The sequence below is a fragment of the Leptonychotes weddellii genome, chromosome 8 (assembly GCF_054177405.1).
Source record: "Leptonychotes weddellii isolate Sample4059 chromosome 8, ASM5417740v2, whole genome shotgun sequence".
Classification (NCBI taxonomy): domain Eukaryota; kingdom Metazoa; phylum Chordata; class Mammalia; order Carnivora; family Phocidae; genus Leptonychotes; species Leptonychotes weddellii.
The window spans coordinates 97,782,618-97,796,175 of record NC_138376.1 but is presented as its reverse complement, the minus strand read 5'-3'; the positions used below and the strand labels follow the sequence as shown (position 1 = coordinate 97,796,175).

General features: G+C 39.1%; 1 protein-coding gene across 2 annotated transcripts in view; it reads left to right on the top strand.

Annotated features, from left to right (window-relative positions):
* The window catches only part of THEMIS (thymocyte selection associated), a 188,124-nt gene extending 175,415 nt beyond the window's left edge, over positions 1–12,709 (top strand). For both annotated transcript variants that reach the window (XM_081828976.1, XM_081828974.1), the window contains one exon: positions 11,017–12,709. In XM_081828976.1, coding sequence (XP_081685102.1) covers positions 11,017–11,048 — 32 coding nt within the window. In that variant the 3' untranslated portion in view covers positions 11,049–12,709. The remainder of the gene's footprint in view (positions 1–11,016) is intronic.
* The last annotated feature ends 849 nt before the right edge of the window (positions 12,710–13,558 follow it).

The following is a 13,558-nucleotide window of genomic DNA, read 5'->3' as shown; positions in this document are numbered from 1 at the left end:
CTCCATACAGTTTTCCAGAGTGGCTGCACCAGCTTGCATTCCCACCAACAGTGTAGGAGGGTTCCCATTTCTCCGCATCCCCGCCAACATCTGTCATTTCCTGACTTGTTAATTTTAGCCATTCTGACTGGTGTGAGGTGGTATCCCCATAGAGCTTTTCCTATTGCCTTTTCATTGACTCTTGCTGAGTGATAAAAACGAAATTCTGTAAAGGGCTTTGAAAACCATGCATATTGCAATTCCTGCAAATTTCAAATACTAATCAACCGCGACTATAAAGAAAGAACTACTGCAATGAATATTGCTATAGCATGTTGAGTCTCAAGCCATTATTAATTCATTGAAAACTTTTTTTTTTCCCCTTAAGATTATGGATCCTAAAAAGTACCAGATAATGAAATTCCTGAGATCAGAGTTTTTGTTTCAATCGTGGGAAGACTTAATCTGATCTACCCCTGTGTGTGCATCTTCCTGGGATGGTACGGGACAGACCCCACTTTGCCCCCTGAATGAATAGTTCAGAGGATGTTACAGACCAGGGTAGCATGTGCTTGAACATGTTGCCTTTACATGGTGGCTTAAGAAAAAAGAAGACCTGGGATTACAGTAGTGTTGTTTTTTTTTTTTTAAGGTTTTTATTTATTTATTTATTTAGAGAACACAAGCAGGGGGAGTGGGAGAGGGAGAAGCAGGCTTCCCGCTGAGCAGGGAACCCGATGCGGGGCTCGATCCCAGGAGCCTGGGATTATGACCTGAGCCGAAGGTGGATGCCTAACCGACTGAGCCACCCAGGTGCCCCTACCGTAGTGGTTTTAAGCAAGTGAGACTCCTAACGTTTTTAAGAAGAGTAAAATGACATCTTCTTATTTAGGTTATTTAGAAATTATTTAGCATGCTCATCTGGAAAATGTCTTCATTTGCTTTCCCATTTGTAATTACATCTCGGAATATCCAGTAGCCACCATGTTCAGGAGGGGCGAATGATATCCTTTCTGAACTTTCACCTCTTTTTAGTCCTTAGACATAAGTCAGTCATTTCCTAAATTCTCTTTGGGCAAGAACGGCAAGAGTCTTTGTAGGACATCACAGACAAAAAACAAAAAACAAAAATCTTATTAAGAGAGGGGTGCTGCTTCTCCAGGTTTGCTCCTCCAGACACCCAGATCTTATTCTTCTAGTTGGGTGACGTAGAACCAATTCAGATATGTATCTAATAATTATACCAAGGGGAATCCTTTATTTTGGAATGGAGCATAAATAACTAGAAGATTCACTGTGAACGGCTGCATACACATTGTGTGAGGAGAGTTTGCTCTACTGCAGCCAGAAGTTGGCAATAAATTGCACCTCAGGATCCATGCTGTCAGGCCTGGTTTCTCTTCCCTAAGCAACTGATGAAAATGCTTCACCCGATCTCCTGCATGACCTTCGTCTGTGGGTCCTTGATTCACTCTGGTTGCTTGGCAGCCTGGCAATGCCCCTGTCTTATTTTAGGAACTTTGTTATTAGGTCTGTACATTGTTTTGTCCATAAATTACTAAAAGAACAGTCCTCTGAAAGTAGGATGATTAAGTGGTTAACCTTTGGAGTCTGAACTCAGACTGCTGGGTTTAAATCTTGGCTCCCGCTTGCTAGCTGTGTACCATGAGCAATTTGTTAATGTCTCTGTCTCTTTATTTCTAAAACTGGGTTAATAACAGTGCTACACCATAGGCTATTTTGAAGACTACATTAGATGAAGTAGGTTAAAGTTGGTATAGGACATCAAAGACTCCAGTTGAATCGTAGCTATTATAACTAACTTCTGCATCTTTATGATCTGATGGCTAAGAAAAACTGCTTCCAGACAGTATCTTCTGCAAAGTGCTGGCCATGCCCACCTGCTGTGGCTCCTGCAGTCTACGAGTTTCTGCTTGCACTCTTTCCCTTTGGAAACTATATCATCCTGGGAACTTCATGGCCCATCTGAATCCTATGGTCATGGAAGTTGGGTGGAAACCTTCTTTGAAGATGAGTCACTGACTCCTCTGAGTCCAAGAAATAGTGCAATTTTGCAGAGGCCTGGAAGCCCTGACCTGCCCTAATGGACATCTTGCCCATCTTCCCTCAGCCATAATAGCTCAGGAAGAGCACAGGACTCTGCTGGTTATTTGGTTTAAGCTCTATTTTTGGTAGGCAACATGTGTGAACTCCAAATGTTTGTTTTAAGGGATTTGTTTCATGTCTAGTTCCCTGGGTGGAACATTTATTGGGAAGTGATCTCAGAAACAACACATAAAGCAGAGGGACAAAAGCAGGTCTGGGCAGAGGGGGAAGCTGAGTCAGAATACAGTCACAACAAAGACCTTTGCTGATCCCACCGGAAGCCCTGGAGCTGGTGTGGCTCTTTGGAGTTGTCCTGTGTTGGGGTGAGGGGGCCAGGCCCTTATAGCCCCTGCATCACTCAGTCACTGGATACTGCGGCTCCTGAGAAGGGGACAGGACTGTGGGTGAGGTGGCTTCCTTCAGCTGAGGGCAAAGTCACTTGGTATCAGAATATGATCAGAGAGTTGTAAAGAGGATCTGGTTATTACGTAGGTCACTCGTGAATTGCAGAGATTGCTTCTGCAATGGGCTGAACAGGGGTTTCCTCCTTATGTGTCTCTTAGAAACTGCACTCTTTGCCAGAAGGGATAGTCTTTTAAATATGCTTATTTGTTTTTACCCTACATAAATGTTCTCCACTGAGCAAATTTTACACTCTCCTGAACAAAGTTATCTAACGGAATTTCTTTCTTTCAAAACTTCAGGTACATACCTTCTAATTATTCCTCCATCTTTAGATTAAATTCATGCCATGACTCATCCTCCATAAATTCAACTTGTCAAGTAGTGAGAAAAGCCTCAGGCCAGAAAACAAAAAGCAGGTACCCTAAGGTCTAGTCCCCTCTCTGCCACTGCTAGATGTTTTGCCCCTCACAGGCCATTTCATTTTCCTGAGTTATACTTTCCTCACCCAAATAGGAAGTATACCAAGTAATCTTTGTGCCCTGTCAGTTCTGAATGCATGAGATTCTGTGGCCTAATCTGATACCATTGAGCGATGTAACTGTTGGTCATCTTTAAGCAAGATTCACATAGAAGTGATTCACCACATGTAAGAAGCTACACATTGTGGTAAATTAAACAGGGGAGAGAAGACACGCTCCCTGGAAAAACTCATCACTGAGGTCACAGTAGAAGCTACAAATGAAGAATGGATCTATAGGAAAATAAATTTTTAAGATTTTATTTATTTATTTGAGAGAGAGAGAGCAGTGAGAGGGAGAGAGAGAGAGAATCTTAAGTAGAATCCTTGCTGAGCACAGAGCCTGACTCGGGGCTCCATCCCACGACCCTGAGATCATGACCTGAGCTGAAATCGTGAGTCGGATGCTTAACCGACTGAGCCACCCAGGTGCCCCAAGAAATTTTTATATTGGATTTTGATTTAACCTTACTATTTAATCTAAACTTCAGATTTTACTTATGAGAAATAAAACATGAGGTGGTTCTCTACCAGAACTACTTTGAGAATTAGACAAGATTGGTGTTCTGTATTAAAGACCTTGACTGACGAATGACAGAATACACGCCATCAAGAGACAGGTACTTTAGATATCATAAAACATATTCCTGTTTCACAATTTTAATAAAGGAACACTTCAATAATTCAGCCTTATTGTAAGTAGTGTGTAATTCTAAGCACAATAATTACTTTTACTCCAAAGACTGAAAAACCTGTTATATAAAATATTGGATAATTTCAAACTGGTAATCAAAAAATCTGGTACATTATTCATCCTTCTATTTAACATCAGTGCAGATTTTTCATAATACAAACAAAACAATGACACTGGTAGAATTTCTTTCCCATTTCCAGGGAATACTATCTTAGTTTGGAAGTACTGACAGCCTAAAGTAAAATATTATAAGATTGCTCTTCATTTTATAGCAACTTACTTCTGTCTTCTTGGAAGGTTTAAATGTTAAAGAATTTGCTGGAAGGAGAACCCATAGTCATTTCATTCTTTCAACAATCTTGAAATATCATTTCCTATTAGGCAGTTGTGTGAGTACTGACATCCTTGCCCCTCTTCTTCCCTAGAGATTAATTTATTTCCTGCAGTGCTTGCTCTTCATGGAAAATCTGACTCGTCAGCCTTCACCAATGGGAGATCTCATAAGCAGAATGTTAATTATAAAAGTACAATCATATACCATATTGAAAGGGAAAAAACAGTTCTCTAGGCAAAGCAACCTTTTTCTTTTCCTCTCACTCCATTCTCTCCTCAGTCTGTGGCTGGACAGGAACATCAACCACTGGGGAAACATTCTGCAGGATAGTGAGGTATAGAGGGAAATATGCAGGCTTTGCAACCAGACAGACCCAAAACTGAGCTCTTATTTCAAAGAATGTCATATTTTCTTGTGACTTTGTTTCTTTATCTGTAAAATTCTCATTGAAATACCTGCCTCACATGAAATTGTGAATGAGACTGGAACAGAGTAGACACTCAAATTATTATTATAGAGCCAATCAACAGCTTTTGGTTAGCACTATATTGATTGCTGTGGCATCATATTAACCACGTCTCATGTGGGTTTACCAAGGAATCTGTTAGAGATTTGAAAAAATATAGCTTCCAGCTGTTAGGAGTCAGGAGTGTTAGACCAAGACAGATTATTGAGTAGCCTGTTTGGAGTCCTGTCTTCCTCTCCATTTCCTTTTTCTGCTCACTCCACTCACATAGTTCTCATAATGCTCACTAAATGCTTAGAAACCTATTATTTTTTTCACCAATAAATTCTTTAGATAACCCAAAGGCTGTTTGCTAGTAGTTTTAAATTTATCTATTAGGACTTGACACTGCATTTGAGTTATATTTTCAAAAATCATTTTCTCTGAAATAAAAATTGTCAATTTCTATTTGATTCAGTCTCAGAAATGAAATATTGGTGAATTAAATCTTGAGACAAAAAAAAGAATAGAGTGGGGCGCCTGGGTGGCTCAGTCGTTGAGCGTCTGTCTTCGGCTCGGGTCGTGATCCCAGGGTCCTGGGATCGAGCCCCACATCGGGCTCCCTGCTCGGCGGGAAGCCTGCTTCTCCCTCTCCCACTCCCCCTGCTTGTGTTCCCTCTCTCGTTGTGTCTCTCTCTGTCAAATAAATAAATAAAATCTTTAAAAAAAAAAAAAAAGAATAGAGTGATGGCAAAGTAGGGATGAAGTTGAGATATACTAAATGAAAAATCCAAGTCAATTTTTTAAGCCCAGAATGATCACTATTTTTGTACTGTGATTATGACTAAGAGATCCATTTAAGTAAATTAATTTTTTTCTTGTTTCCCCCATATTTTTTATTATTTGAGTGTGACACTAGAGAGAAAGAACGATCAAAGGATTAGATGATCAAGTAAAAAAAAAAAGAGAGATTGTGGCACAAACTCATATAATAACTGAGACCTAAACCGCAGGGTCGCTTACAAGCAGAGATGAGCTGCGTGCCTGGTGTGCAAATTACGATAGGTGGTATTCTTTCACAGGGCAAAATAATAACTGTTCTACCCAGACCGAACACAGTATCTTAAACTGTGTAGAACAGGGAACTGGATACATACGAGTTTTATGGAATCAGGCACAAATTACTGATTGATCCTTTTTAATGGTAAATGCATTTTTAAACTATAGTTTACTTCTAAAAAGTAAGCTTATGAGTGTCCCCCCAATTCCCTAATTATCCTCATAAATAACTTTCAGTTCCTTTCTCCTTTCTTCTAACCTTTTTTCTTGTTGGCAGATGAGAATCTTGCTTTTATCCTTTATTCCAAACCAATTCTGGTTCTCATTTTATTAAAGAAATCTGTCTTTATTCTGACCAATGAACAAAGCAAAGGAAAAAGGAACAGATGACAATAACTTTCAAAACTTATTGCAGTGATTCTCTAAGTTCTTGTGTATAAAAAAAGTTACTTAATGAGCATGTTAAAAACACATATTCTTAGAATCTGCTCTTTGGAGAAAAATGGGCAAACTGGCAGTGGGAGAGTCTGTCCCACTGCCTGTTTTTGTATGTCCACGAGCTAAGAATTTTTCTTTCATTTTTAAATGTTTGAAAAAGATAAAAAAATTTTTTTTCTGACACATGAAAATTACATGAAATTCAAATTTCAGTATCTATATAAAGTTGACTTGCAACAGAAGCCACACTCATTCATTTAATGTTGCCAGGGCTGCTTTCATACTGTATCAGCAGAGTTGAGTGATTTTGACAGAAACCGTATGCAAAGCCTAAAATATTTACGGTTGGGCCCTTTAGAATAAAAGTTTTCTAACCTCTGCTCTTAACAGTCTGATTTGGTGGTTGTCAGGTAGAAACTAGGAATCCATTTTGACATTGTTTTTTACAAGACTGTGAGGCAGGGGGTCTTTGGACCACACTTAGAAAAACAGAGTAGAAGAATTATGAACAGCTTTCTCTTCCCACTCATCACACCCACTCTCTCAGCAAATCCTATTGGTTTTATCCTCAAGCAATATCTAGAATATGACTACCTTTTTTTTTTTTTTTACCATGTTTACTGTTGTCGACCTAATCCAAGTCATCATCATTTCTTGTATTACAAGGCTTCCTACCTAGTCAGTCTGCTCTGCCTTGCCTCATACCATCCATTCTCAACACAACAGCCAGAGGGAATGTGTAAAAACCTTAGATCATATAACTCCTTTCTTCCAAACCCTCCAGTGGTCTCCCCGCTTCTCCCCCTTCCTCACTATCTAGCTCCATCAGCCTCCCAGCTGTTTCTCCAAAACTCTAGGTGTGTGTGCTCCATTCTCAACGCCTACACAGACTGTTTTCTCCAAGTGGCCCAATGTTACCCCAGAGAGTGATGTGACTTCTGGCTTTGTCTTCTAGTAGGTCTTTCCTCAGCCACTGCCTTCTTAGTGATTCCTTCTGTAGAGACTTTACTTAAAATTGTAACCTTCCTTCTGGGGCTGCCTGTCTCCCATATGCCATCCAATATAATGTACATTTCACTTCTTTACTTGGATTAGGAGTCACCTTTCGCACATGAGGGCATGGGATTTGTGTCAGTGTGCTCTATCCTCAGATTCTAAAAGAGTGCTTGGATCGTTGTAGGTTTTTTTTTTTTTTTAAAGATTTTATTTATTTATTTGACAGAGAGAGAGAGCGAGAGAGAGGGAGCAGGAACACAAGCAGGGGGAGTGGGAGAGGGAGAAGTGGGCTTCCCGCGGAGCAGGGAGCCCGATGTGGGGCTCGATCCCAGGACCCCGGGACCATGACCTGAGCTGAAGGCAGACGCTTAACGACTGAGCCACCCAGGCGCCCCCGTTGTAGGTTCTTGATAAGTATTTCTTGACCAGAGAAATGAGGCCCAGACTCCCATTTTGTACTTGACAGATAATATGTGACAACGATCAAACTTTTCCTGTGTGCAGAAACAGTTGCCATGAGTATCAGTATAAGATTCGCCTCTGGAAAATGGTGCAGTATGATGAGAGGAAGAATAAAGCAGCTATTTCAATCTCAACCAATGACTTAGTTACAAAAGGTCCTCAGGAAAGGAAAGGAGAAGATGGTACAGATGTGAGAGTGGGTACCTGGGTGAAAATCCAGTTGAAAATGTTCAGAAGAGATTGCAGGAAACCTCATTTCACAATCAAGCTGCCCCCTACAAGAAGTTGATGTGCTTACTTCAGGTTCTACTGTTCATCATCAGCTTGAGCAATCTGAGGGGACTGGATCCCAAAGTTCCTGAAAAGGAAAGTGAGCAGGGTGTGACTAGCAGTGGTTAAAATTCACTCTTTAGGAAGCATCAGCTCTAGAAGAGAATGTAAAGCAATATTAGATATTCTTGAACTTGATTCCTCTAAAGTAAGGGGAAATGGAGGTTTTTCTTTCACCTTAATCTCATTCAAAAGACTCATCTGATTTTACATATATAAACCTTTATTTTGTGGATTGAACAGTAGGCCATTCTTACAAAGATGTCGATTTTAACAACTAAAAGATACTTTTTAGAGAGACAAAACCAAATTGCATTGTTTATCTGTCCTTCTGTGGATGATGTGTTTGGCTTGATCTCCAAGGAGTGCACACGATTCCACACCCCTTAGTTAATTTGATCATTTAAGTAAATGTGAATTCAAAAGCAATCAGTGAATATTCAGTTCAGTGTAAGAAACACCACCTCCATGTTAAGTTTGTGACATTTCCAAAAGGAATAGTTGATGAATGCCAAAAGAGTTCAGATTTAAAATCAATTTGAATTTTAAAATCTAAATTATTGTCAGAAAAATCAGTTCCTGCACACTTTGAGATTCTTAAAAGTTAACACAATAAAGAACTCAGTTTCTATTCAACGTGAAATCCACTCTGTCAACCTGAACCAGCCACAAGAACACAAGTGTTAGTTGGGGCCTTCTTACACTGGATGCAAGATTGGGCTAGATCAGGCAGGGAAAGGCAACTTATAAGGGCCCTTCCGGAACAAAGACTATTTAAATCCTATTATTTTATATTGAGATAATCTGATTATTCTGATTCCCTCACCTCCCATTTTTCTGCTTAACTATGTCCTATCTTAAATCAGTTTATTGACAAGGGAGAGTGAGACTAATAACTGTCAAGATGACAGATTGAACTTTCAGACTACAGGCTTATAATAGTTTTATGTGAATATGAGATGATAATAACAGGTAATATTTCTGTAGCATTTTACATTGTACAAAGCACTTGCAGGACCATTATTTCGCTTGCTATTTCCTCAACTCTGTGATTCACTTATTACTATCACACCTCATTCCCTGATAGAGAAATGGAATTCAGACATTCCTGCAGACATACAGCCTGTAAATCTTAGAATCAGGAATCAGACCTAGTTCTTCAGATTCCCTTTCTCTGTCCTACAATATCTTGATTTCATTTCCCTCATCCCCTTCCCCCCCCCCCCCAAGAAAAGCAACACTGTGGGAGAAATAATGTTGTTATCCCTTTTTACGGATAAAGTCACAAAGATAGTAGCTGATAGAAGTGGGAATTAAATCTGGGCATACTGCCTAAAAAGCCTGTGTTCTTTCATCTATAATGTATATTCGATGGTCGGTAATTTTATTGCTGTTTGTGATGTGAGGAAGACCTAAAAAATCTAAAGGCAGCAGTTGGAGCTAGCAGATAATGAGAGAATGAAATCAAGAAGAGCATGAGCCGGGTGGGGGTGGTGGGGGGGGAGGGTCGGGAGGGTTGGAGGGGGAGGCACCTGGGTCGCTCAGTCATTAAGCAGCTGCCATCGGCTCAGGTCATGGTCCCAGGGTCCTGGGATCAGCCCCGCGTCGGGCTCCCTGCTCCACGGGAAGCCTGCTTCTCCCTCTCCTCCTCCCCCTGCTGTGTTCCCTCTCTCGCTGTGTCTCTCTCTGTCAAATAAATAAAAATAAAAATAAAAGAAGAGCATGGAATCCAAGCTTTCTCGCATTAGGCCACTGACTACCCCCACCCCACACCTCCAACCCCCAGCCCCAGTTAGCACTGAGAGATATTGACACAGGAACATAAATTGAGACTTCCAGGGAAATTAACATGATATGTGGAGAAATTCCACTTCTTTCTGCTTTGACATCTCTTTTCTTCTTTCCCAGTTAGTCTGTGAGCTCCTCAGAGGTCACAAAGCTATATTTTGTCTTCGTATTTCACACCTATAATAAAAATAGATAACAGTTGGGGAGACAGTAAATCTCTTAGTGTTAAATGTAAAACTCTTTACATCTATTGGCTCATTTAATCTTTGTCATAACCCTATAAAATAGGAATTATTATCCCTTCCCCCTTCTTTTTAAAGATGAGGAAATGAGGCACATAAAGGCTAGGTAACTTCCTTAAGGTTATAGAGTTATTATGTAGCAGAAAAGGAAGGTAGGAAGGAAGGAAATAGGTGGGAGGGTAGAAGGAGGGGAAAGGAGGGGAGGGAGAAATGGAAAGAAGGAAAAAACAAAAGGAAGAAGACGGGGGGAGGAAAAAAGGAAGGAAGAAATGGAGAGGAAAAGAGGAAGAAAGGGAAGGAAGGGAGGAAGTCATAGGCTAATGAGAGCTCAGAGTCAAGAGCCTCAGAGTGTTCGTCTTCAGGGCCACGTGGCTAGCACTTAACAGATCACTAGTACAGTGGAAGTATGGGAGAGAGCAAGATATGACTGGTTTTCTGTACCACTTGACAATTATAGTGCTGTTAGAATTTTTTTAAACCACCCATTCCCATGTTCCACAAAGCCATAATGGAAGGGAATGCAGTGTCTTGCTTGAACACACAGAATTCCCATCTGCAGTGTAGCTTGCTTTACTTGAGGGTTTGATACAATGTTATTTTATGTTAATGTCAAGTCCGTATATGCTCATTAGAAACTGTAGGTCACTCTGCTTATGCTTGAGACCTGTTACTTTTTCTTCAGTTTAACATTTATAGGTACTCTTTTCCTCCTCTGCAGTATTTAGAACTCCACTAGGTTTGGGCTCCATTCTGTAGGCCTCGTGTCACAGCCAAGGTGATGGGTCTGCAATCAGACACTTGTAGAGCACAATCAAGCTTCAGTCTCTTATTCGCTGTGTGATCGCTGGGCAAGTCTCCTCATTGTGGATTCAGTTTTTTTTTACCTTACGCTACCTGCATACTAGAGTTTAAATTAAGATAAACTAAAATGCAAAGAAAAGCACTTTGTAACCTGAGGAACACTTTACAAATTTCAGGTATTATCTCCTACCTCATAGAAATATCTGCCTTGTTCCTGAAGAGTTTACATTTCTCCCTTGTTTTGTTTTGTTTTTTGGTTTTTGTGTGTTTGCCTCCTCTTAATGTGCTCCCAATTATTTTTCAAAGAACATATATGCATGTGAGTGTACTATAAACAGTATTTGAAAGCACGTGGTTTCTTTCCTTGCTATTTCCAATACATATTTCTGATGAACTCCTTTTATTTTTCTTTACTTATAGAAATCGTCAAAAGTAAAAAACATCAAAAATAATGAGATGTGACTGAAACCAGCTGGGCAGTGAACATAAATGTTGTGAAGGAAAAGTAAGCTTAGCCTTCAATCTGAAAACAACCATTCCCCAACAGACCTCAGAAGAAACTGGCCACTGCAAAGGAAAACAAAACAACCTCAAAAGTTTGAACAGATAATACTTAAAGAGAAACCTATGATATGGAATTCGCGTAGTCTGTTCTCTTGTGCCCAAATCTGTATATATTGTTGTATTGTTACTTAGGACATATTTATTTAATATGCATACTTTTTTGCGGTCTTATTTCCCCTCCCAACCAGGAAGCAATTGAAAATTAACTTTATATTTCAGTTTCTGAGTAAAAACCAGTTGAAAATAGGAGGAAAGCTCACCAGATATTCTCAGTTTTCAGAATTTGTTTTGCCATTTTTCTAGAATTATCATCATTCCTGCTAAAAATAACTTAAAAAAATAATTATATCTGAGAGTGATTTTAAAATACCCAAGTTTCTTATCTGATCTCCTTGGAGCTATGAAAATGAGTTTGACTTCACATTTTCAGTTTGTTTGTAAATAAGTGTTTGAGGCTTAACAGCCAAAGCTATCATGAGTCACAGGAGTTTTCTATAACTTTTTCCCCTGCCCTCTAATAACCAGAATTCATGACTGCAATATCACCAAAAATCTAATAATATGCTGTATTATTTTATGTACTGTATACTAGATAACCCTTTAGATGAATGCTTGTTAGGATTATAAGAAAACCATCTCATTTATGTATCATTATGTATTAAGTATACAGGGACCATATTATTTCGCCTCTAGCAAAATGAAGAGACAGAGAAGTTTTCTTGTTGGTCACACAGGAATTTAATGACAAGCTTTGGACTTTGTTCATAGGTCATACTCCATACAAAAACTGTTGGCTAATCTATCTCATAATTATTTTATATTAGATATAAAAATTATTCATTAGTTTAGTACCAAAGATTTTGGGAAGACAACAAATCATGAAACAGCTTTTCAACAGAAAAAAAAACCTACAGTAAGAGATCTTTCACACAATATTTATATTCTGATACAGCTTACTTCCCCTTACCTTTTTTTCTTTTTAAGTGGAAATGAATCCTGATTTCTAATACCATCAAGATTGTTTAGTGACTTGATGTGATGCTATAGTTTGTTATTTACAACTTCTGAAATTTTCTGAGATGGTTTCACCTTTACTTATTTTGCTGGTTTGTGTCCATAAGAACAAGAACTTTTCAAAGCTTACGTCCCCACATTTGATTTTTTTATCAAATTTTTGATTATTGAATTCCACAGAGAATCCTTTCTCCATTCAGCAATGTTGGCAAACTCCTAGAACTCACAGGCCAATTTTCTATTTTTCAAATAGCAGTGAATAATTAGTGGTTTTTATTTGGTATATGAGAACAATTAAATTAGTACTTTTAGTAAGTACAGTTCTTTGATTGGAAAATCAAGAGAATGCATGTCTTAGGTTTGGTCGTAAACCATCAGGATCTTTCTAGTGGACATCAGATATAAACATCGCTAACTTAATACAAATCCGTTAGGTACTTTGATTCCATCTCTCTTGCTATTGAAGGGTGTTAATCAATTTCAGGTTCATCTGTGGAAGATTTTGGAAGGTTGAAAATAAATTTTCTAATTTTCATCGTGTTTGTGTGTGTGTGTGTCCTTTATCATGTTTAACTATGGAATGACTCTCTTCTTATAACAACTAAGTTAAAATTCTTTAACTGGAATCGAAATCAATTCTTCATTGCTAAGAAGAAGGCCTCCTGTGTGAAAGAAGCCAAGAGAAGAAAGACACTGTCCTCCTGCGCTCCTTACACAAGCAGGGACCCAGAATGCTGGACACATGACCAAATTCCACAGTATGGCCAGGCTGTATACAGAGCTGCCAAGACTCCCAATTATTAATGTTGCCCTTCTCCTAATTGAATTAGGCGAGCAGTTTTAGGAAGGGAATGGAAAGGAGTGAGAAATGGAGAAAGGAAATGTTCTTTTTGAGATGTGTTCGGCTCTTATAATCAGGACTTCGATATAAAAAGTGTTTGTTTTAAGATCAAGGTCAACATTAATGAGACTTCTGGATGTTTATCCAAAGGCTCAAGATACATGTATTCTAATGGGAAGAGGATATATAAAATTCATGGGAGTATCTCCCAAGAGGCTTGAATACTAAAGACTGAATCTAATAGAATGAAAGTATAAAAATATTTCCACAATTCTACCATTTCTACTGCTTCCATTTGTACTAACCCCATAGCCAGTCTCCTACTCTGGCTGCCAATCAATCTGTTCTTAATGAAGTAGCCAGCATGATCTCATTAAAACATGTATTATTTCACACCACACTGCTTCCTGCCTCACTCAAGAGGTTTTTACTCTTCTAAAATGATCTACAAAGACCTACATGATTGTTGCTGTCACCTGTCTGGCCTCTTCTCACTCACTGAGCTCAAGTCATGCTGGCCTCCCCACTGCTCATCAAACACAC